This window comes from Carassius gibelio, chromosome B16 (genome assembly GCF_023724105.1).
Source record: "Carassius gibelio isolate Cgi1373 ecotype wild population from Czech Republic chromosome B16, carGib1.2-hapl.c, whole genome shotgun sequence".
In the NCBI taxonomy this organism is placed as follows: domain Eukaryota; kingdom Metazoa; phylum Chordata; class Actinopteri; order Cypriniformes; family Cyprinidae; genus Carassius; species Carassius gibelio.
Genome location: NC_068411.1, coordinates 12,375,916 through 12,401,500, shown reverse-complemented (window position 1 = coordinate 12,401,500; position 25,585 = coordinate 12,375,916). Strand labels below are relative to the sequence as shown.

The following is a 25,585-nucleotide window of genomic DNA, read 5'->3' as shown; positions in this document are numbered from 1 at the left end:
GAGAGGAGCAAAACCACAAAAGAGCACGTCACACATTGTGTGGGAAAGAACTTGTTTGGAAGCAGTCACATGACAAAAATCATTTACATATGCAGAACTTCAAAGATACACATTCCTGTAACAAGGAAATGAAACAGACACTGGGAAAGTGCTCCATTTGTCAACTTGATACTTTTATTAGTTCAGAATACAGTACAAATATGGAAGGAAAACAATGATAGCAAAAATAACACGTTTGGCATACTTTCGACAGTAAACATACACACGTTCACATATTAAGAGAGGAATTTAGATGTTCAGTTTGCACAAAACAACAACGGACAAAGTACTGATAAATGGTAAATACATAAAGGCTAAACCATAAGTGTTCAAATGGTCAATGACGGCTTACTGAAATCAGCAGTATTGTGATAACAGCATGGAAATGAGGCAACCGTGCAACATAATGTAAAAAAAACACTGTAATAACAATAACTACAAATCATGCATAATGTGTTGGATTTGGTCAAGTCATTTTTTTTTTTTTTTTTTTTTATGATGGCAGCCATCGTTTTATTAGATTATTACATACGAGAATTTCTTGGTTAGTCAAAAGTCAAGATACAACGCCAGGAAGGGAACACGCATTGAGGTGCAAAGATAAATAAAACCTTTCTGAGATACCGGATGTAAATACAGATGCAATAATATCAGTGCTACCTTAAAGCCAAAATAAGTGGTGTTAGTGAGAGAGTAGCTGCTATGAAAAACACGACAACACGCGAAACAAAAAAAACTAAACAAATGAACTAAAACGCCAAATGTTGACAGGGAATGCTGACAGTTAAAAATCTAATATTTCAATCTGTTCAGAAACATGCTGGTTTGTCTACAGTAAGTAACACTGTTGTTTTTAAACAAAAATGATCAAACGAACTGTACAGTTTTGTAATGTTGAATGAATTTTGCTATATGTATAACCAAAATGCTCTAGTTAAGTATATTCTGAGGCTTTTGCGTAGATAATACGATCTATTATCCAGATGTTTTCAAAGAAGCTTTAGCTACAATGTCACATTTATGACTTATTATTAAATATAACAGGCTCAGTGACTGATGTGCTTTTCTTTGGAAATACTTATTAATCGTCAAATCGAACCTTCAAGTGTACAATCACTAAATACCTCTGGGAATATGTGGAAAGAAAACCAACTGAACTGACACTGGCTATGATCATCAACGCAAACTTACTCAACTGTATCATCACATGTTTTGTTCAATACGTTTTAGGACAAAACAAATGTGCTTTTTTGAAAAAATTTTGTTCATTTACAAGTAAACGCTTCTAGAAACTAAGCATGCATGACAAATAGATAAATTGCGTTGTTCTTTCGCCTTTCCCTGGCTTGGTTTTTGCTTATTTTACATTTGTCGGGACACATTTCACACAGAGCCCTTCTCATCAACTACAAGGTATGTTTCGGAAAGCCTTATTGAAAGTGCATGGATGGTTGTGGATATACAGAGGTTACATCTCGCCTCAGTAGCTGTGGTACAATTTATGGATGTTTGGAGTTTTTCTCAAGGCATGCTGGGAGTCGTACAGCTCACTGAACTGAGACGGCAGTGCAGTACATTACCTCTGCACTGAGTCAGCCACTACAGTAAAAATTCAAGCCTAAAAATCATTTCTCTAACACTTTACATTTCAATCTAGGGGTAAAAATTGTGTTGCATTTAACATTCAACAGGGAGGCACTAACACTGTGCTCGCACACATCAAGCCCTAGCAGAAAAAAGCCAGGGCAAAGAGGGCAAGCTGTTAACCGAGCTCTGAATAAGGCCATTCAGAGAAAGCAGCAGAACTTTGTTGAGGATAGGCGAAACATGAGGAGACTGAGAATGTGAGACAGAAGAGAGGAGTACAACACTCACAAACACATACTGAAAATTCATTGTCAACGCTGAGCCAATTATGTGTTTTCAATTTGGTTTGCGGCAAGTTTCACCAATCAGTGTTTGGCCTTCTTGGCACGCTGGGTATGACATTTCATGCACAGAATTCTGCCATCCAACGGATAGCAGCCATCAGCGTCTGCCTCTATGGAAAGAGGACGAGCGCAGTCCTGCAATGAAAGGGAGTCGACATTTTTTATTTGACATTTTTAAACATGATTCCTTTATTCTGTGGCTGAAACAAATAGGTAAAGATAACAAACGGAAGTGTCTTTGCACCTCACAGCGGTAGCATTTCAGGTGGAAGTTCTTCTCTAAGGCAACCACCCTGAGAGTCTCCTCACTTCCAGGGTCGGGAATGATCGGCTCATTGCAGCTCACGCAAAGAGGAGAGAAACGGCTGAGGGAGAGAACAAGGAGAGAAGGTAAGATATAGAAAACATCGGTTTTAATATTATATAACATTTTAAATGGGTGTTTATTCAACTTCATGCACTTTTATGAACCAAGTGTTAATTTTTTCCTATTCTAAATTTTGTGCTCTATGAAAGTCACATTAATTTTTTTTTGTTTACAAATTTAGTTTTTTATTTTAAAATGGCTCTGTTGCTAGTTAAAATTTCAGTCTTAATATATGATAATCCATCATTAAAATGACATCAGAAATCATTCAGTGGAAATGAAAATGATTTTCTACTACTTTTTATACAAATTGCATAATTTCCACCACACTAAACATTTTGCTATCATAAAATGCTAAAAAAAAAAATAATATCTAATGAGATATGTCAAGAAATGGTAATGTGAACTGAACAATTTTGTGCATCACTTCCAATCAAGGTGTAAGTCAACTACACAATAAGATTGAAAATACCAATTTAACTGTCTATTTAGGATACATGAACATCTAATTAAGACATAGACATTCCAAAAACATATAAAAAGTCATTTCCACAAGAAAATGAATCCCAAATTAAATAAACAGACTTTGAAATCTCTCTGATTTGTTCATAACTTTGATGACTGATTAAATGGGATAATTAGTTCAGTTGCTCCAGTAGTGTATAACTGAGCTGTGATTGGCTCACCGATGGTAATCTTTGACACAGTAGGGGTTGTTATCATCATCGGTGATGAATGGAGCGCCCTCTAGGGTGCAGCCGCAGGTAGTGCAGAGGAAACAGTGGGCATGGAAACATTGGCCCACCGCTTTCAGCACACGATCTTTGATCCGCTCCCCACAGCGAGAACACACACACAGAGAATTCTGGAAACCCACACGAAGACAGATAGTAAGAAAAACAATGCCACGTTTTAATGAACAAAATGGGTGAACAATGTCAGAAAACGTAACGTGAACAAAGTATGCCACATGGATAAGTTTTTCTGATTCAAAAAAAATGTAAACCACAAAGATGTAATTCCACATGTCTCACCGTGTAGCAGTCCTCACACTGAGGCGTCCCGTCCCGGTCGTAGAACTGCATGCCCTGCAGGGGGCGCTGACAGGTCACGCAGCAGAAACAGTGCGAGTGGAAGAGTTGATCCATCGCTCTTACTGCTGGCTGAGATCTAGACAGAGCCTCTCCACAGTTACCACACACCTCTGAATGGAAAAATATGTTCATAATATTAGAGATATTTATGAGGTGAACAAAGATTAATGATAGTAGTATTAAAACAGATGGCGTTCCAACTAGGTGACAGGAGAGGTCACTGTTGTGTCTTAACAGCTAGGAATCACTAAAACATTCTTGACCAATCCTACTTTAGAATTTTTGCAGTTCACCACATAAATAGCAAAAGTTGCGTTACAGAAGTAGAAAACCCATTCATTTTCTCCACAGAGGAACTGATTTTTAACAATTATTTATAAACAGACCAACTGTGAACAACTGAGGTTGTTAATCAAGGACGTTTGCTTTTTGGTTAAGCCGCTAGGCTGCATTATTTTAACTTTGTTTTTAAATAGTCACGTTTAACAGTGGTGAAAAACGTCATTATCTATGATGTTGCAAAAACAAAATCAGAATCAGACTGAAAAAAAGAAGACATTTTCAGAATATGTTTTAGGTTCCAACATAAAACACGATTTGAAAACAAGGTGAAAAACACTATTGAATTGTAATTCTTGGATGAAGTAGCTCTCATTTCTACAGGACATTTTGTGGTGTTTGTCTGACTGCACGACAGCGGCCAAGGGGGCGGGGCTTATCAAAGAGTCATAGCAACAAACTGGGCAACAAAGAACTAAGTCAATCTATAAACAAGAAAATACCAGGCTTAAAATAAACTTACAAACACGGAACATAAATACACTGATCAAATCAAAAACTGATCAAAAAGTATCTTTAGCTTGAACCTGCACACATCTAAGCTACCAAGAAAAACAAACCCTCGATACTGACAAAGACAGAGTGAGATCATTACAACACGCATCCAGAGAGATCCAGACACGGGAGAGATGAAGCGCTGTGCTGTTTAGACACTGATAATAGAGTAATAAACTGAGATTGAGAAGCTATATCAAGCTGAACACCTACATAAACTGATAAAGAGCGAGGGAGAAGGAGAATGAGCAAGAGACGTCTGGCACCATCGCACAGTCAGTGTTTATCACAGCTCGTCTGCGGCGTGTTAAACAAGAGCCACATGGACGTCTATGAATGAAGCTTAAATTAACATCCAAACCAGGAACTCACTGAAATTAGGATGAAATCTTAATGGTGTGGGTGTGTACACAAGGTGGAGCTGATAGTATTAGTGCACCTGTAGCTGGAGAGGCGATCACAGGAGGATGCTTGTCCATGTCTTTGATAAAGTCCTTGGTCATTTTCTCCAGCTCTTCTACTTCCCTCATAGTGAGAGGAGCTCCACCAGGACCTGAACCTGAACCTGAACCAGACACCTGAAACAGAAATCAGTGCATTCAAACATTGTTTTCATAGATCATTTCAGTTATAGATTTGCAAACTTTATATCTTTTAAGTATCCTTAAAAGCATATTTTATGTTCACCAAGTCTGCATTTTTTTGATCAAAAACACAGCAATATTTTGCAATATTATTATAATTTAAAATAAGTTTCTATTTGAATATATTTTAAAATATAAAATGGACAAGCTGAATCTTCACCATCATTACTTCAAGTCTTCAGTGTCAAATGATTCTTCAGAAATCGCTGATTTTGAAGTCAAGAAGGATTTCTTATTACGGTCTATGGATTTATTTTTAAGATTCTATGATAACAAGAAAGACAAAATTAATTCGAAATAGAAATCTTGCACTTTCGATCATTTTTAATTTAATTTTTAACAATTCAAAATCTAACCAATAACTTCTTTGCATATTAAATGTATAGTCGTTTATTTTATGGTTCTCTTTAATCATTTACACTGCAAAGTCAGTTCTGCATCAATTCTTATTCCCAATCATGTGCAATGATTGTCATGAAACCAAAATGTAAGACATATCTAACACAGCATTTTATTCACCAAACTAAAGCCTAAACTTAACTTTATTTTCCACAGTTCTTTTGACTTTGTTACCTCACCTTATCTAATTTATATAACTGCATAAAATAACAATCTGAAGCACACCCACCTTCGGCGGAACAGTCTTTCCTGCTGGTCTGTTGAATGACGAGACGGGTGATGTCTTGGGTGCAGCAGGAGAAGGCGGAGCAAAGCTTTGCTGACAGCCAGTGGGAGATTTTTCAGAGTGATTGAATGTAGGTGCAGGGGTGGGAATATTCGCTGGTGGAGGAACGGGGGCAGGAGGGGCGGCAGGTGGAGGTGGTGGGAAAGAGCTTTGGGGAGGGGTTTTAACGGCATGGTTAAACCCTCTTGCTCCTCCAGTAGGCGCAGGACTAACGGTTTTGGATCCAAAATTTGAATTCAGTTGACTGGGAGGGAAGTTGGTCTTTGGAGCCACAGCTGGGCCTTTAGGAAATGACTGCACAGGGGCAGGGGCAGGGGCAGGGGCAGGGGCAGGGGCAGATGCTGTGTTCTGATTGGCCGGTCGTGTTCGGGCACGTAGCTCCTCAGCCCAAGGTGCAGGGGGAGGACGATCCTGCAGCTCAGGAGGGGGCAGAAAGGAGAGGGTGGGTTTAGGAGCGGTCGGTGGAGGCGCTGCAGGCTTCGGCGCTGGTGCTGATGAAAACTGGCTAGGCAACTGAGCAAACAAACACAAACAGATATACATCACACATCTGATGGGGAAAAAGGAAGGTAAAAGTCTTACAAAATTTCTAAATTGTTGCGTCAAAATGTTGCAAGATTAAGATTGTGAAAAATAATTGTTCCTCCATTATCCAGTTATGGACATGGAAAATTGAAACAAAATGCTTAGTGTAAGTCATTTTTATTTCTTAATTTGTGAAAATAGTATAATGGGATTAATCATATGCAAATATATTTTAGATAAAAAAATATTTTTGCAACAAATGTATTTTTTTTTATTTTATTTTTTTTTACATTGATTCATTTTAAATGTAGATTTATTTTAGTAAATATTACAATATTTAGAATTTGTAATATTATATATTACATATATAATATATTTCAGCGTTTTTGGTCATTGGCCTCTTTGCTCTTTAATCACGGACATCAGCCATAAACCTTTCCATGCAAGTTGACCCCTGCCAAAAATGTATTTATTTTTATTTTTTTTTAACTCATAATAAAATTGACTCACACTCACCCTATGCTAGAGAGTCACTTGGACCATTTTTATATTGTGTAATATTTCATCACTGTATACTTCCATTGTATGTGAAAGAGCAGCATGAACATTCTACTAAACATCTCTTTTTATGTTCTACTAAAGAAAAATAGGTCATACGGGTATGAAGTGACATGAGGGTGAGTAAATGATACAGAATTGTAATTTTAAGGTTTAAAAAATTAAAGAAAAATAGCTGAACCCTGAAGGTTAAGGTTTACAACATCTGAGGTCAAAGGCTCTGCAGTTACCTTTGGACTGAAAGGTCTGCTCGTCTCCATTTCTGATAACATATCGGTCAAAGTGCCCAGCTGCCTGTCAAAACTGGTCTGTTTCTCAAACACCCTCTATGGAGAACAAAACAAGAGACAATGTAAGAGAGAATTTGGGAGACTAGATGCAGGAGAGGTCAGAGAGGACGTGGTTTAGGAGAGAATGACAAGAAAGGGTGACTCAGCCATGAAACAGATCTAGTGTCAAAAAGAGAACAAGAGTATATAAAATATGAGGCAATAAAAGGGTGGGAAAAAGTACAAAGCAATAAAACAAGGAATTTGTGAAACAGAAAATGATTGGGTCAGAGATAAAAAATAAAATAAAACCAATCCAGAGAATATTAAAAGAGCAAAGATCAGATATAAATAAGGACGCTGTTTGAGAAGTGTTTTTAGATTATATTTAATGCCTAGTTCAAGTCATTTGATCAAATTATATGTGAAAATAAAAGGGCAGAATATGCGTGTGAATCCAAAATGAGAGGGATGACGCTCTTAGAAATTTGAGAAAGACACAAACAAATTACAGTCTTGCTCGGAGAAAACCACGGCACTGTACAATCACCACACAATGTTCAAAGAAAAAAATATGCACTTTCTACGACAAATAACTGCACTGCTTGACAGTGGAAATGAAAGAGTCATCACAACTCACAAGCCTTAAAACTAAGTAAACGTTCAGGATCAGGCACTGTGGTCAGCTACTCCAACAGCAACCGACGAGTTAGACTGACGTCTTTGGTCATTCATAGCAACTTGTATTGTTTACTGCATCAATTTCATCAATTACGGCATTAAACCTGTGTGTTTGTAATTAATTCACCAAGATATCAACCTTCAAACTGTCCTCTATCCATAATATTGCTTTCTCCAGTGAAAGTTTTTATGTCTGAATCAGCAGAGAAATATGCACAAGCACCATTTACAAGCTAAAACAGTCCACAGCTGTTCTAAACAAGTATGCTGATGCATTTTGATGTGAGAGGACGATGTGATGTTGATGTGAGCTTTATTATGAATCACAGACTGCATTTTCAGCCAGAAGCAACACTTTAAAATTAAAACACCAACTTTTTTCCTTATAAGCATGCAGCTTTTTACTTCACAAGCCATTGACTGATCAGATGTAGTCATGTGGATTATTCATGGATTATTGTGATGTTTTACTTGAACTCTCATTCTGAGGGCACCCATTCACTGCAGAGGACCCACTGGTGAGCAAGTCATGTAATGTTGAATCTGTAAAAATCTGTTCTGATGAAGAAACAAACACATCTGCATCTCGGATGGCCTTAGGGTGAACATATTTTCTGCGAATTTTCACCTCTGGGTAAACTAGAAATTAACCAGTCATTTAAGCAACCAGTCAGCGAGCTTTGTGCATCTGTAAAATCTTATGGAAAGAAAATGTTTCCCAAAAATGTTTTAGACTGGAGTTTTACTGTTCTTTTAGCAGCGACAGCAGGTCTGTTTGATTGAACAAGGCCCTGTGAGAGTGATGATGTACCCCAATTACATCGCACTCACCACAATAACACATCCATAAATAGAGCCAGGGCTTATATGGACATGTCAGCAGGCAGCATGCATAACTGTGTCTCACAGGATAGCAGAGTTTACTGCAGCAAACTGCTCAATTAAAACTTCCTTTCTTCATTTACAAACAGAGTTATCAGAATTACATAAGACTATGTAAAATGCACTAGTTTGAAGGCCATCTCAGGCCATAATGAGTAATGCACCAAAATGTTGATAAACAAAATGGTTTTGGTTGGACGAAATCTTTGGCTAAAACATGAAGTTTAATCAGTGCTTCTCCGAATCTTCTTCTTCCTTTGGCTATAGCAGGTAGGGGCTGGGTTCACAATACTGATTTCTCTACTTTGTTACTTTTAATATGAAAAAGTCTCACCTACAAATCTTGTCAGTTTAATGACAAAATTCTAACTATAAATTAATAAATTTTGGTGCTCTTTATTGCGGCTTGATAGATGAAGCCACCTCAATTCAAATGAAGTGGCAACACACCTTTTCTACAAGTTATAGCACCAAATTAACATGAATTGACAGAATATATGTTGAAAGAAACATTACAACTTATTTACATGTATCATGTCTTACGTAATAGCTCAATCAGTATTTCAACAATGGAAAAAGGTCAATAAAACAGCTTGTAAACAATGTGTCACATAACGTTATATTTCATAATCAAAATCAAAAGCGCTTTGAGTGCCCATTTAGCCAAATACTGCAATACCTTACAAAGTAATTGGATTTTTATTTAACCTGTTAATGATGTCTTTATTGTTTATAGTTTATCTGAATAAAGCTGTCATGGAAGAATCTTTTTTTTTTAAACTCAAATAATTTTAACCATAAAGAAAGGGGAAGAAATATATAAAGTTTGAAAACGATGTAGGGGCAAGAAAAGACTTGTAAAGATTAAAATCAAGTTGAGATGAAATCAGGCGTTTTGTAACCTACCTGAGAGCTGACGCCTGCACCGGTCTCAGGGAGAGGAGGAGGTGGTGGGGGTGGAGGGAAGGAGGCAGGAGGTGCAGAGGTTAATTCCTCGGGAGGTGCAGGGAGGTTCAGGTCTTCTGCAACAGGGGGCGGGGCTGGGAACGCAGGAGGAGGGGCATCAGATGCAGGGAGTGTGATTTGGCATTCTGGAGGAGGGGCTGGAAGCTCTGCATCATCCAGTGGTGGAGGAGGAGGGGGCGGGAAGTCTAATGGACAGAAGCAGTGAATTTGATTACACTCGCACCAGTGACCACCACCTCATACAATAACAAGACAATCCCTTTCTGCATTGTTCATTCAGCTCTACACAAAGCATGATACATACTGCACGCATATTAACATACACTATTGCTTCCCTCACCTATCAGAAAACAATAATTTAGATTATTAGCGCTGGTATTTGACGGACAATACTGATAATGAATATAAGGCCGACATAAGATAAAAAAAGGCTATTTCAATCCTTCAAGTCATAGTTGGTTGTTTATACGCTTTTAACACTTGGCTCAAAAGTGAATATTTCAACAGTCATGTCTGAAAATGCACACATGTTGTAATTCTGGTGAGGAGAGAATTACTCCAACTGCGCAATCTGTTGCTCATAAATCTGTCTGCAAAGATAAACAAAGCTTAATTCTCAAAAACATGTAGGGTTAGCTTTCTTAAAAGCACCTCACATTCAATGTATAATAAAGGATCAACAAACTATTGCTACTAATACCATAATGAACAGTTTAGTGTATTTTTTTATTATTACTTCTTTAGGAAAGTATATATTTTTATAAATTAAAACATCTTTAAACATGATTGAATCAAAGCATATTCATATTTGAAATCAATGTCATGTGGTGAGAAAATTAATCATGAAAACATTAAACAGGAAATGATATCAGAGAGATTTACTGTACTTAATGTGTAAATATATAGATTTTATTTTATTGTTACACTACATGACATTTTGAGATGTTAAAATAAACCTTTTTTGAAAATGTTACAAAAGTTGTCCTAATTAACATAAAACATATTTATACAAAGAGCACATTGATAAAAAAACATTTTTTATTGTCTTACCCTCGCAAAGAGTTGAAGGGGGCGGGGGCATCTCTCCAACTCGTCCAATAACACCAGTGCTTACAAACGATGACGGCTGTGATGGGGCCATCTGTCCTTTGGGGCGTGGTGGAGCGACAGACGCAAACTTTTTGGGTTGGTTGTAGAAAGAAGGGGCAGTCATTTTGAGGGAGACAGAGGAAGTGACCATAATAGGCTTGCCAGTGCTAGAGTCAGCCATCTTGATCTGAAAATGACAACATGACGATGAAGGGTTACATTTCAGACAACTTTTTCAGCACAGTTAGTGCCCAAATGCATAGTTTGGATTTACAACATATGGAAAATAATTAAGTAAGTGGTCTGTAGCTTTGGTGCATGAAACGGTTTTACTCCTGCGGAATTTGTTCTCAAGAGAGCCACCCACCTGTATGTAGGTTAGTCAACCATCTGGGTTAAATCTGAACATGTGCCTTTGAAACACCCTGAACACGAGCAGGAAATTCCTTTCATGATAGAATGGCTGGTATATGTGTATCAAACGGTGCTGAAGATGTGGTGAGCATCTGACTTCACAGTAATTGCAGGGAAGTAAATAAATCAAGGTAAACAATGCTGTTCCCAGATTCGTCATAACTAAAGTTCCTTTTTTAAACTTAAACCAACGTGAACAAGTTAGAACAAACAGTTCAGAGTCCAACAAGAAGGAAACATGTCTGAAAAACGTTCTGTGTACTCAAACACTTTGCATAACTTGGGTGAGGTTTAACAAGGAAATCCTTAACCAAACTTCTGGAAAAATGATTTTCATGAATTAGATGCCAAGCATTTCACTTCTCATTTTGTGAATCTCAGGTACTTTCATGATGTCTATATTTATGTTGACTTGTTTCATATCCGCACTTTGTTTAACTTGGTTTCATATCCAGAGAGGAAAGTCTCACTCTCAGAATTCGGCTTCACAATAAAGGTTCACATAACACTTTTTTTTGTGTCCTTTGATGTCCATTTATTGGCCTAATCTTATTAAAATATGAGTGGTTTAGACTTTCTGCTTGCTCCTGCGTCTTTAAGAAATTACATCTTCATATGTTAAATGAACAATAGAATTTTAACCGCCCATACTTCAAACAACAGCCGCTCTGCATAATCTGTTCATGCTCAGACTTAAATTAACATGGGCCTTGTCAAATAAACCTTGTCCACTTATTTGTACTATTAGGACAAGGGCTGCGTGATTAATCGCGATTGTCGTTCCCATTTTTTCATTAAAGCCAGTTCTGTGATTAGTAATAAATCTCCATCACCTGCTTTCAGATGGAGCAGCATTTACCACACAAAGGCGTTGTTCTCTGACAAGCTATGCAAAATCACATTCATAATCACAGATGATATAATCGAAGGATTATGAAATTGACGAAATCGTTTGCAATAATGACAACGGATTCATATCTTCTCATTGAACAGGCTCTGTGAAGTAAATGCTGCTCCATCTGAGAGCAAAAGAAAATACCACATTTAATAATGTTTTTACTCCAAACTCACTTCATAACGTCAGTCGAGTGTTTGTATTTGTATTCAGCTGCAGGAAAGCCATTTCCTGGATTTTTTCTTTGGGACATATTTGGATTTTCATCACAAGAGCTCCCTCTGGCCTTTGGATGAACATTTCCTGCTGATCACAGAACTGTGCTTCAAATGAAAGATACGCATGACAATCGTAGCTTCTGCCTAATTGCAATTTATTGCCTTCGCGATTTAATTTCGATTACTTGTGCAGCCCTAATTAGGATGCATCAGAAGGATGTGCAGAGTAGAAGGTGCTACACAAAACCAGTAATAACACAAGCTTTCACGTTTTACTTCATTAATTCATCAAGTGTTTAGGTAGTGGATACTGAACTTTATCTGGGATACCAGATAAAAAAAAAATGCTAGATGAAAGTACAAAAATGCACATAAATTCAAAAAAGTTGCATAAAAAAAATAATTAAAAAAAAACTTATGCCCTCAGCTCAGTAGGATACATTTCTTATCCAGTAAGGAAACATGCATAAACTCTAATGGAAACAATTTAGCAGAGTGAATTCCTTAATGGGAATGCGCATGAAACTGAACCAACCAACAGAATGAAAAGCTTATTTTGTCATTCTAAAATACTTGAGCAAAGTCTCGTCAGAGTACTTCATTAGAATTAACTCCCAGAACTGTGTTCCTAAACAGCAGGCTCTGAAAATAAGATAACATGACCGCGATTCGTTTGTGCACTCCGAGGTTCATGGTTTATTGTAAACAAAGAATATTATATACAGTGCCTTCTCCTACTGCAGCAAATTTACTTTTTCTTCATGATATTTAGCGCAAGTTAATCAGGAAGTGACAATTTTGTTCTCTTCAACTGACTGGATGGAAACCGTGCTTCATGCAATATTTCAATTTTGTGCACAAGTTTAATTCAGAATTTTGGATGGAAACATAGCTATTGAAGATCTTCAGAGGATTCCATTTGCAATGCTGTTTTTGAAGCGTTCTGCTTCGTAGCCAAGCAGACATGTCTGTTGATCATGTGAACACAATGGCCTGCATTGGCTTCTGTTTCATAAGATGCTTTAAAAGGAATTACATGTTTTGAGCTTTGACAATACTGTATGTTTTCATAGTACAAGGCACCCTTTCATGCCAAAAGATAAAGGAGAAATATTATTTGTCTTTAAATTGGTGTACTTACAGAACACAGATGGTCAAAAGCACAGTACAAAGATACAAAAGTCCACTAGTTGGTGGATATAATTTCTGTTTTGATTGTGTGTGCACTCAAGCAAGCTCTCCAAACCGAGGTTATCGGGGCTGAAGTCATACCATGACTTTCCCATTGCGAGGCCTTGGGGTACGATCAACCGAGCCTCAACAAGAAACAGTTAAAGTGCTTGAGACATGTGGATGTGATATACCACAGAAGTGCTCTCATGGCATGAGCTATGTGCAAATATTTACCTCAAGCATGTTTGCCATTAAAAACGACGGCATTACCTCATTCCCCTTTTCCTCCTCCTGCTGTTGCCACTGAGCCAAGTCTCATTTGACCCTATGACTACTCATTACTTTTTTCCCTCTATAGTTCTCGTAATACAGCCAGTGAACCATATCAAAGACTCATGCTTCGAAAGTATGAATTACGGATGAAGGCAAACACTTTAAAGACATCGGTTGCAGCATGTACTGTCCTAGTCAATTATCGTTCTACTTCAACCCACTGTTGCCTTCCAAGGCAGATGATGTGTACAAGGATTCCATGACTAAAGAACATCTTTTAGTTATACTAATTGGAGCCACATTTTTGTTATTCTATCCTGACTGCCTTGTTGTGACCTGCCAAATCATGCTATTCTAGGTCAGGTAGGAAAGAAACATGCAGTCCACTTTCATTCTCATCGTTTCAGTTCAGCATCTCAGAAGAACTGACACCTTCTCATCTGAAATGTGCCCTGTAGTAAATTAGCAAGAAGAACAGAGTCAAACATTCAAATGGACTCATCCAGTTTGAAAATGTTCAGTAAAAATTAGGAGAACTAGTTTTCAATTTTTTTTAATGCAAAGAAATGATGATCCTGTAATGATCACACACTGTACAAACAGAAACTTATTAGGCATTGTCATTTTGTTTATAAAATTATGTAAATTGTAAAGAATATATTATATCCTGCTTTTAATAAATTAAAACAAATTTAATATTAACAAAAATATTACTACCTACTACAGCTACTACCAATACCAATAATTATTATTATAACAATTATTACTACTACTACAACAAAAAAATTACTTTAAAACTAGTGCTTTCAAATTGATTAATCACATCCAAAATAAACGTTTGTTTTTACATAATATACATGATGTGTGTACTGTATGTATGTTTATATATGAGCCCAAACTAACCAAACTAAGGGGTAAATGCACCAGGTTCCAAAACAACAGGCCAGGTGTGATATATATTAAGTGTGGTAAACCAATGTCATTCATTTTCCAAATATAAGCAACAGGTTAACCAGAACGTTTTCTTCCAAACCTTTACTCTTATACAAGAAGAATATTTATTAGATACCCTAATCTTAATTTTTGTTAATGCTTTGTGTGTTTTGTTTGAATATATCAGATATTCGAATATCAAGACTTTTCAAATAAGAAGAAAAAACTTTGGAAAAAACACGCAACACATATCGTCCTTATCATCACACAATCTGACCGATGAGAATATAGTGTTTCGTCATCAAGGCTAACTAGAATGCATAACTTTTGTCAGGCAGCAGCCGGTCTTTGCGGCGCTGCATGAAGTCGAACAAGCCTATTGTTTCTGTCACATGCTTGAGGTATTCAATCGAACACAACGCACTGGACAGCTGGCCAATCAGAGCACACTGCGCTTTTCAGAACGATGAGCTTTGTAAAAATCAATGCATTTCAGAAAGGCAGAGAGGAGCAACAATAATGTTCAGTATTTGGAAAAATAATTTTCTGAACCTTAAACGGCATTGCATAACACCAAATACACCAAATAATGTTCTTTTAAACAATGTCACATGACCCCTTTGAGAAGTATATGTAATATACACTTTACATTTTACATTTTACAGAAAACAATCTTTTCTATTGTTGATAGGTGCTTCTCATTACAAGTGTGGGACGCTGTTTGGTGCATATTCCATTCCAAAATGCATGTTATAGGTCCTAAACTCAGATCATATGCAGAGTTTGAGTTTGTGGTGGAGCATTTAATGAAACATTGCTGTATAGTTTAATTTCAGATTCATTTGCAGACCTTGTTTAAACTGCAAATTCAGGTTAAAAGCCACTGTAAAATAGCTGATATATGCACATCTGTGATCATACATCAACTGAATGCTGCATTACGGAGCCATGCTGCACTATAGCAACCATAAACAACTCTTCACACTTCATTGTGCCAAACAAACACCAATTAACTGCAAGCTCCTCCTCACCTTGGCTTGTTTCAATTTGTTTCAACTCAATTTGTCACAATGTGTAAATATCGGTTAGCACGCAGTTCAGTCCACTGACAGCCATACAATTATACACCAGCAAATATTTATTTTCTCAAGGTTAGTAATTATGAATCATTAAGCAAGTCAGTCCCACACGAAACTACAACCACAATGTCATGTTCTGTCCTGAAAAGAAGAGCTCCAGCTCACACGAATATTCCCAAATGTCTGAGGTAAAGATCCCTTCTGCCCTACCTTCAAGACTTATGACTCATGATTTAAGACAATCTTGTAACTGTGGTCCACCAAACCATCTCCAAATCTGTGAAGCTTGAAATGGATTCTGCATAACCATGACTGCAAGCACAGTTTAAGGCCAAAAAAGAGAGAGGTTTAAGACTATTTTTAGTCCTGAGAGCTGAGTGTGCACTGTGCAGTGAGAGTCAGTCGCATGTAAAGTGCAAATTCTTCAACTTTTCGCCTCTGGTTAAGTTTAATAATGCAGAAGTGCATATTCTGATGAAATATTCACACAGGACAGAAAACAAGCCATAAACCCTGAGGTCCAAAAAGATTATTTTTTCTCATCATGGCCTCCATCTCCAGATCAATACAAGCTTGCGGGTACCTACAATGAACTTGAAAAATATGATCCAGTGAGCCGTTTCCAGTAAGCGATCATCAGAGCGGACGTGACAGCAGTGCTCAAAGCAAACAGCAATGACTTACTCTTGTGAGTGTCATCTGCCGCAAAATGGAAAGGATGACCACATCCTTAAATCTGAGTTCCCTTTAGCTAAGCGCACCATAGAGAACGGGAGACCCACAAGTTAGCCACATCTCCTGTTAGCTTTGGCGCTGCTACAACAACCTATTCAGCGTTCCTTGACAACCAACATGAGTTAATGGAATGATTCATTCTGGCCAATGGGTACCTTTAGTTCAAATGAAGGACGGTCAAAGCACTAAACATGTCTACTGTAATTTACACTAAAAATTATTGTAAAAATTCTTTTCAACACAGTGGTAACTAGGGCTGTACGATATTGGGAAAAAATGACATTGCGATATATTATTTTTCTGTGATATATATTGCGATATGAAATCTAATCTAATTTTTTTCTTACAAACAAAAATGGGGTGAGCACACTTACATTTTCATTTTAAATGATTTAAACATCGACACCATCGTGTCAATTGATTAATATGCACGAGGGAGAGAGAGCAAGACAGCGCTCGTGTTGTTTGAAGATGGTGAGCTTGCGGCTGGGGCTGCTCGCTCGCGCTCTCTCTCTCTCGCGCACGCATGCTCTCTCTCGCTCTACACGAATCACATTCGTCAAGGGCCGGGGAGCAGCTGGCCCGTACAGTTAATGAATAACGGATCAACTACGACAGCCTACATCGCACATCCTGCGCTGTGACTATCGTCGATTCGTACATCGTGATATCGATGATTAAACGACACATCGTGCAGCCCTAGTGGTAACATATATTTACATACATTTTTTGTAAAAATAATTATAAAATTATATAAAAAAAATTATGGTAATTATAGTTATCAATATAGTTACAGTTTTTCGTTCTGAAGGGTCCTTAAGGATGTCTCTGAAGAAACTAAATGGTCAAATAAAAAGCACATCCTAATATTCATGATATGACCTTATTTTATCTCACCTTCAAAACCACTGGGAACATATTGTGAATTCACAGTAAATCAGCCCAGACACAGCTCTAACTAAGAGCAGCGCAGGATGTTGTCTGCTTGTTGAGGTCACCAGCTGCCAGTTTTGGCTGCTGTGTTTGGTCTCCATGGGTACAGTAACGGTTTGGCTGCACCGCTAGACTCTCTGATAATGTGAAGAAGACTATACATTACTGAGAGGACATCCATCACATGCAAAACAACAGTCTAACTTTAACGCAATGCAGTTCAAACCAGACAAAACACTACCCAGGGAAAACACTCTGTGACTTTCATTACCCACTATAAGATTTGAAAGAACCAGCACCTTCTCACAGTGTGTGTGTGTGTGTGTGTGTGTGTGTGTGTGTGTCACAGAAAGAGAAACAGCTGCAATATGAAGATTCCAGTGGCCTTACGCATGTCTGCATTTCATCACTTGATCAGAATGACTATGTGATATAGGGAGTCTGGCTCTTTTTTGGGTTAAATGAGACAACGCAGCTGATCTGGCTCCACAAAGCCCCTTTACTCAGCCTTGATGGATACTGCGGCCTGTAAACATTACCCTCAGAGGGAAACTTGGGAACTAGAGGATCAGTGCATGAGACGAGCAAATTCTTCAACATTCTGTTCACCACACTGGAGACATAAGAAATAAATAACAAGGCATGTTGAAACTGCAGTGAGTAATGTTCTACTGTGAATGCCGGTGGCCAGAAAGCTTTTCAATTAGTTGCTTTGGATAAAACTGTCAGCTAAATGCATGAATGTAAATAAGAAGTCTAACACATCAACCGTAGACCCAAACAAATGTCTCATCGTTCCTCTATGGCTGGGAACTGACAGTAATTTTCTGCATTGCAGTTTTCTGGCTTCCTCTACAGATGATTTCATCTCTTCTCCATCAAGTCGCTGAGTAGCTGCAACTAACACAGTATGTAGATAAGTGTTCACGGCTAAATTAAGACTAATTTGGTTAGTTACAACTTACAACTTACAGTCTGTTTCGAAAGATAACGTCAGCTATGACATACTGAGCATGAACAATCATTCCTATGGCAATGCTCGTCTACAATGACTAATATTCGACTCATTTCCTTTCCTCAATCCAGTTTAAACACGTACAAAGACACTCTGCTGGAACTTGGTACAGTGACAACTCCAGAAGCAGCGGGGTTCTATTATTTTGGGGCGATATTATTATAAGTGTACGGCACACCCACGCTCTGTCTGAGGTGTGTTTGGCTCGCATATAAGGATCGCACAATGTTATCATATGTGTGTGTGTGTGTGTGTGTGTGTGTGTGTGTGGGTGTGGGGGGTATAACTGGGTCATTAAGTGGATAATTAGGTCATAAAGTGTGTCGGTAGAATACCGTGCTTGTTGCTTGATTTCTGTGGAAAATAAAATGTATTCTTGACATGAAAATATTTTATACAGTGTTGTAAAAAAAACACACACAAGAAATAACTTTCTTGGTAGTCAAAAAAAAAAAAAAAAAAAAAAAAGAAATAAAATGGAAAATTTCGTGAGAGACAGAAGATATCACCCCTCGCAGAATTCGCGATGGACCAACATTGACTACACGGACCAACAGGAAGCTGCTTGAAGCTGCTTTGCATCATCCAAATCCACATACCTGCTTGTTAAGAACTGTTTTCATTTGTTTTTTTTGGAGGGTAGTGAACTGTTCCATTAATCTGACTTTTCAATGATGTGCCTGTTATGCTCATCCAATCAGAGTTCAATCCATCTGTTTTTCAATGAAATTATTAAGTGGCTGCTCTAGGCTTCTTATTATTACAAACAAGTTGTTGCACTGAATATTAATTTTTTTTATTTATAAAGCAAAAGTAAAAAAAAAAACTAAATAAGTAAATAAAATTGGAGGCACCATGTTATTATAGTCTGCGCTGATATACCTTTCATTCCAGGCCGAGGGCCTCATTCAGCGCATATTCTTATTGAACTGGAAAATCCTAAACCACACTGGCGTCGCCCAAAGGCCAGTTAACCCCATTGTCATCTTTAGGGACTTCACCCAGACAAATCCTGCGTTCACTCATCACACCAATCTCGCCACAAATACTGAATTAACCTAACGAGTAATAGCGCGAGAACTTTGTGTAGCGGTTCCTGATGTTCTCTTATCAGCCGCTAGAACAGCACGAGCTAAAACAAGCTGCTTTTTCACCTTATATGGATATCTGACTGGAAACCCAGGAACAAGACAGATAAAGCTTCCATTGAAAATAACACAAATTATGGAGATAGTCACACTTGACAAACTCCCGCCACGAATCTTTAGGTGTAGCCTACGCATTTATAAATAAGATTGCATTTGGTTGACATATGCGTGCGCCCCACCCCTCACATCACAATCATGGCTAACGTTATTTCACACAGAACATTTCAGTCATGACAATATTTACAATGCAACTATGAAACATTACCAGAGTTAAAATACGTTTCGAGTCAAAAACCACACAAACAAAATCTAATTTATCATGTCACACAATCATATGTCACTACTATAACTGTGTAAGTTAGTGCTAAACTACTGTGAATGCATGCAATGTTTGCGGTTTTGATGCAAATACAGATAGCATGCATCTATGACGAACCATAAATTAAGCTACATATTATTGAAAAGGTGAAACAAAGGCACTTACAGTTCGTTTTCCTCTGGAAAGGTGCAGTTGTGCCAAAAAACAGTAACGTTACAGCTTCTCTAATGCAGTCTCCGCGTCTATTTTTAATCCCTACAGTTTAATGAATAAATTTCCCTCTTTATTGTGTATCTTTTCTGAATTTGAATCGCTTTATGGCGCGGTGTTGGCATTAGGCATTGTTCTGTTAATTCTAAGAAGCTCTGGTGGGGATGATCATCAGCGAATCTGATCTGCCCACATGAACTTTTTCTTAATGTACCGACTCTTGACTCACTTCCGGTTCACGCTTCCGCATTCTCCTGACCGCTGGAGGTGGGACAAAACCGGTGGCCAATGAGAACTAAACTGATGGTAAGAGATCAGCACATTTTTGGCTTCAGCTTTTAAAGTTTTATGCGTTTAAATCACTTTTTGCCTCCTTTAATACACAGTTAGTGAACAACTCTGAATGATCAGATGTGAAAAATGAATTTTGGGGGAGATATTACATGTACTGTATCTTCTCAGTTATAAAATAGCATCCCTAATAGAAATAAAATAACGAAAGGACATTTTACTGGCAAAGTATTTCACAAAAAGTAAATAATAATAAAAAAAAGATATAATGTATAATAAAAAAATAGATATAATGTTTAAAACCATGATCAAAAACGTTTTTAAAAATATGAAAATATTTTAATTTTAAAATATATTTGCCGAACATTTATGGGCACTTTTTGATTGTCAGACCTGGAATGTGCATTTCTATATTCTCAAAAAAATTATAGGACCAGCTGTATAAAAGTAATATATGTGGTTTATTGGTTACATATAATATACATATAAAACATATTTAATATCGGAAATTCCTTAAACTCTACAATTTACTTGGAATAACGCTGATTAAAGTTTAATTAAGTTTAATTGCAAATACTATTTGCTTCTTTTATTTTTTTATTATTTTTTTTTACGCTGTTCAATGGTTACTTCACTTGTAAGGCAAAAAAGCCAGTAGACAGTGATTAAATAAAGAGGTCAAACGATCAGCACTGTTGTTGTACTGAAAATATCTTGGACTTACCTGTTAGACTGTCTCCTTCGCCTTCTCTTCTTGTATCTCTCTGTAGGCCTGTAAAAGTATGTGATTTCTAAAGAAGATAACTTTTTCCTGCAGTCTCTACTCCTGTTTCTTTCAGATGCACAGCTTTTGGACCTCCCCCTACATGTCTTAAAGGAATGACACCATCCCTCCGTCCAAACAAGTTCTCTCTCGTTTGTCTTTCGCACAGGTCATGCGTATTACAAACCAAACACCTCTCTCTTTCTCTCTCTCTCTCTCCCTCCGTTTCGCCCCCTTTGGATTCTTTAAACATTCTTCATTCTATGACATCAACCCTGCCTGCCTTTCCTTGTAAGGGAAGAGTGGGTGAGCAAGTGATTGAGAAAGAGAGCCAAAGAGAGGGAGGGAAAGTGGGAAAGATAAAGGAGGTCGGGGTTTATTAGATACAGACACATGGAATGGTTGGCAAGACACAGAGGGAAAGAGACAAGAACACGCAGTGCTCTGTGAGACGATCAAACTGACACAAAACCTGGAGCCTCACTCAAAAACAACACTTCTAAAGTCAAGTTAGTTTTAATAGTCGTGGTCAACCTCTATTTTGCTGCACACACTACTTTCCACAGCCGGTTCCAGTTTAATTCAAAGCAAACAGGGTCACCCGAAAGGCATTAAAGGGATAGTCCACATAATATCATTAATGTTCAATCATTATTTATATAACCAAATGACAGTCCAAACCCATATGACTGATTTTCTTCCACACACACACACACACACACACAAAATGTGGCTGCTCTATACCTTTCAATGAAAGTGAATGGGGATTAGAGGCTGTCGAGTTCCAAGAGGTACAAAAAGCACCATAAAGAATCAGAATAGAAGTCTGTACAATATGTGCACTATACTGTACATTCACAGCTGTCTGAAGCCGTGTGTACTTAATTATATTAAATGTGCACTTGCAGTATACTTCAAATCCTAAAAGTACATGCTGTACTTTCAAATTACAACTGTACATGCAGATATAACATAAAAGCCCATTTTCATGAGTGATTCTGTCCCACTTTATATAAGGTGGCCTTAACTACTTTTATCAACAACAAAAAAAGTGCAGTTATTGTGTTCATACTGTATTGCAAAACACGTTTGCTGATACTGAGGTGGGGTACAGGTAAGAGACAGGTTTGGTAGTATGGATAGGTTTAAGGGTGGGTTAAGGTGTAAGGAATGGGCCAACAGTGTAATAATAAATGTAATTAGAGAAATTAATTACAGATGTATTTACATGCAGGTATTTTTAAAAGTACTGTAGCAAATCATTAAATTAAATGTAAGTACATAGTAGTTAAGGACACCTAATATAAAGTGGGACCAGTGATTCTTAACAGACTTAAGTACACTTTGTCAAATTACTTTACTTTAAAGTACATTTCGAATTCAGTTTTAATAATATTTAATCATGCTTGATGTGTTGACTAAAGTACTAAAGCACATGTAAAGAGCTTGATTATAATTTTAACTATAGTGTGTTATTCAGTATTACATTTAAGGTAATTATATTTAATACACTCATTTGAAACTCAATCAGTACAAAGGTGTAATTACAAATATATTAGCAATTATAAAAATAACATATAAAGATGTACTACTTACAAATTTATGTTTTTAATGTATTTAAAGTTCAAATACAGTTAGAACATATATATTTGGACATTGACACTTTGGGGTTGAACAATAACATGGCATCAAAAGTTAAGGAATTATAACTATTTTTATAAACAGTCCCCCCATTTTCAGGGTCTCAAATGTAAACTGGACAAATATATATAATCATAAATCAAATAAAGTTAATTTTTAATCTTTTGTTGAGAATCCTTTGCAGGCAATGAGTGTCTTAAGTGTGGAACTCATGGACATGATCATGGACTCATCTTGTCCCAATCACATCATATGTATTCTGGTGACCAGCAATATAGATCATTTAACCAGGGAATTTGCTTAGTATGTTCAAGGTGCATAATAATAACGCTTTTGTAAGGATGTGGCTGTTCTTTAAACATCCTGCAAGAAGGTAGTTCCACCCATCCTGTTCATTTTAACCTCCTTCTTTCCTTCTCTCTCTTTCAGTCTCTTTCTTTCTAACACTCTTTATCCTCCAGAGGCCTATTAATGATTCAGGTGCATTATGTTTTTTGTTTTTTTTCACACAGTGGCCTGGAAAATATCTGCCGTTCATTCAGACTGCACGACTCTCCATCGCAGGCCCGCTTTAGCAGAGACGCTGAGGGCACTATCAGGGGAACATATGGCCGTCATTCAAAATCAGCGCTCCAAAACAACAACAGGATTTTGTTACTATGGAAAAAGCAGTTCTTAAACACTGGCTTGTATTGACATGAATCCAAATCCCAGGCAACATCCGGTTCGTCTGCTTATGGAGGTGCACCAGTTTAAGACATTTTAGAAAAGACTGAGATTTACAAAAACAAAAAACATGTGTCATGTCTGTCGATTGTGAGGTTGGGAGAGGTAAATGTGCTGAACGCTTTCTGCAAGCCCTCGGATCTCTCCGTGTGAAGGAGAGTTTGCACAGAAGGATACCCTCTGGCATCAAAGTTGAGCCTGGAGCTCAGCCAAGACTTAGCATGGAACAATCCCTCTCCCCTACCTCGCTATGAGTCATAGTGTACGCTTAAAGTACTTCACTGCAAAACTTTAGCATGCATTTTCAGTGACGTACTCAGCCTAATTTACTGGAAACAGAAGAGTCAAATTACTCTTTCTCCTCCTTCAGCTGCCTTTTCTTTTAGGAACAGAGACTGTGCATTCAGAAAAACAATGCTGTTTGTGTTCTGTTACAGAAATGTGCATAATCATCATGTATGACCACTCATGGAAAGTAAATGGAAACTTGCTTTGATTATCCACAGTTTACAGTAAACTAAATATACACTTTAGTTGTGCATGGCAAGCTTCACTGTTGCCACTGTTCACAGTTAGGGGTTTTCCAATCCCCTAATCATCAGTTTTAAACTTGTTCTTTTATTTTTGCCTTACAAAAGATATATCAAATTCTGCAGCTTATTGGGGAGAAGCATGTAATTACTTTTCTAATGTACAAATGGTTAAATTTACAGTGGAAACGTCTCAGGTATTACAGATGTCATCTGTATATTTTATAATTTGTAGCACTTAAGTTCCATTAAGTGACGTATCGTCTACTTAAAATCTACCGTGATAATACAGGTGGTAAAATAATATGCCACATTCATGGTAAGTTACCTTTTCATAGAACGTGATCAATACTCATATTATGTAAATGGCGTGCAGGTCATGCACATGAATAGAAAAAAGTCAGAAGGGCATCGCAACACTAAAATAATGCAGTAAAAGAAAATACAACACAAAACTAAATATATTTATATAGTCAGTAATGTTCATTAGGGTGTTTTGTGTTCTATTTTTTTTACTTAGTTTATTGCATTATTTTAGTGTTGTGATATGGCTATTATATATATTATATAGAAGTATAAAAGTTATACAGCCATCGAAATTCGTGCTCTGCATTTAATTATATGGGTTGTCATGCTTGTATTTTTTTTTCACCTGAAATAATTTTTATTTGCAAAAACTATACGTTTTTATATTAAAATTACATATAATGCAATGTTTACAGGTTCTCACACACATTATATTTTCTGAATACTTTTTTTTTGTTTTGTTTTTTTGCTTGTTGCATGCAACTTGTAATATTTTTTATATATAATTTATAATAAAATCAACCATATTTTAGCTTGAGACTGTGTGTTCTTGTCATCAGCATCAGGACTTCATGTGCCTTCAGTTCCAGTCTCATCCGTCGCATGGTATTTAAGATTCAGCTAATGGATAAAAGATATGGATATCTAGCTACAGTAAGTTGACCCATTGCTGCTTTAAATCATTAAACATGGTTGTATTACCGTCACTGTCCTCCAGATGCCAGCACACAGTCTCTGCTTAAAGTTTAGTTTCTTTATCATGGCGTAAGAAGAAAAAGAAAAGAAAGATGCAAAGTGATTTTGCCCTGGGCATAGTTGGTGTTTATAAAACAGCTACACCACAGATCATATTTGATGGACAACAATGTTTAGCAAATGGACAGTAGACATAGCCCTATACATAGAGCAGTTCGGACAGATACATGGGAGAGAGGATGATGAACAGATAGACAGGAGTCTAGACATGAAGGAAGGGAATGTAGGTTAACTTCAAGAGAGGGAACATCTAAATTATAGAGGAGGCATGGGAGCTCCTTGAGCATTTCAAGTTAGTAACACAGAGACACCCATTTAAAAGAGATTTCATGTCCTCACGATTGGATCAAATAACGAGTCAAACATTATCTGTAGGGTGCATGTGTCAGTCCTGGATCCAGATCTATCAGTGTGTGCAAATTTGCTTTGCGTGCATATATGTTTACATGTGCATGAGTTTGATAAATGACATATACATCATGCTAATCACAGCTGTCTAAATCCAGCACACAGCTCATGCTTTAGGAGGGTATGTAATCCACTGCTGTGCGCTTGTGTGTGAGGATCAGTGAGCCCACCGCTGATATAAATCAGTGTGTATCAATCCGGCCTCCTCCTTTGCTCAAATTAAGTAGAATTGAATGAGCACTATCAGAGAGAGCC

The 25,585-nt window shown here is 37.3% G+C and overlaps 1 protein-coding gene across 5 annotated transcripts; it reads right to left on the bottom strand.

Moving 5' to 3' along the window:
• Positions 1–152: 152 nt before the first annotated feature.
• Positions 153–21,178, bottom strand: zyx (zyxin). Of its 5 annotated transcripts, none has more exons than XM_052578545.1 (10): positions 20,925–21,178; positions 10,526–10,751; positions 9,416–9,660; positions 6,908–7,003; positions 5,538–6,107; positions 4,705–4,843; positions 3,372–3,541; positions 3,024–3,202; positions 2,215–2,335; positions 153–2,105 (listed from the first exon to the last, which is right to left on the bottom strand). In XM_052578545.1, the coding sequence occupies exons 2-10, from the start codon at positions 10,743–10,745 to the stop codon at positions 1,992–1,994; spliced, it is 1,854 nt and encodes a 617-aa protein (XP_052434505.1). In that variant the 5' UTR covers positions 10,746–10,751; positions 20,925–21,178; the 3' UTR covers positions 153–1,991. The 5 variants fall into 5 exon arrangements, with proteins under 5 accessions (XP_052434505.1, XP_052434501.1, XP_052434500.1 ...); XM_052578541.1 differs by having other exon boundaries at positions 5,532–6,107; positions 20,925–21,151; XM_052578540.1 differs by lacking the exon at positions 20,925–21,178 and adding an exon at positions 19,865–20,134 and having other exon boundaries at positions 5,532–6,107.
• Between the last annotated feature and the right edge of the window lie 4,407 nt (positions 21,179–25,585).

Excerpts from the sequence above, each read along its gene's own strand:
- zyx (XM_052578541.1), bottom strand. The coding sequence starts at position 10,745 with ATGGCTGACTCTAGCACTGGCAAGCCTATTATGGTCACTTCCTCTGTC. Across the intron at positions 6,108-6,907 it reads GCAGACCTTTCAGTCCAAAG|TTGCCTAGCCAGTTTTCATC; the intron begins GTAACTGCAGAG and ends TTGTTTGCTCAG. Across the intron at positions 2,106-2,214 it reads TGAAATGCTACCGCTGTGAG|GACTGCGCTCGTCCTCTTTC; the intron begins GTGCAAAGACAC and ends CTTTCATTGCAG.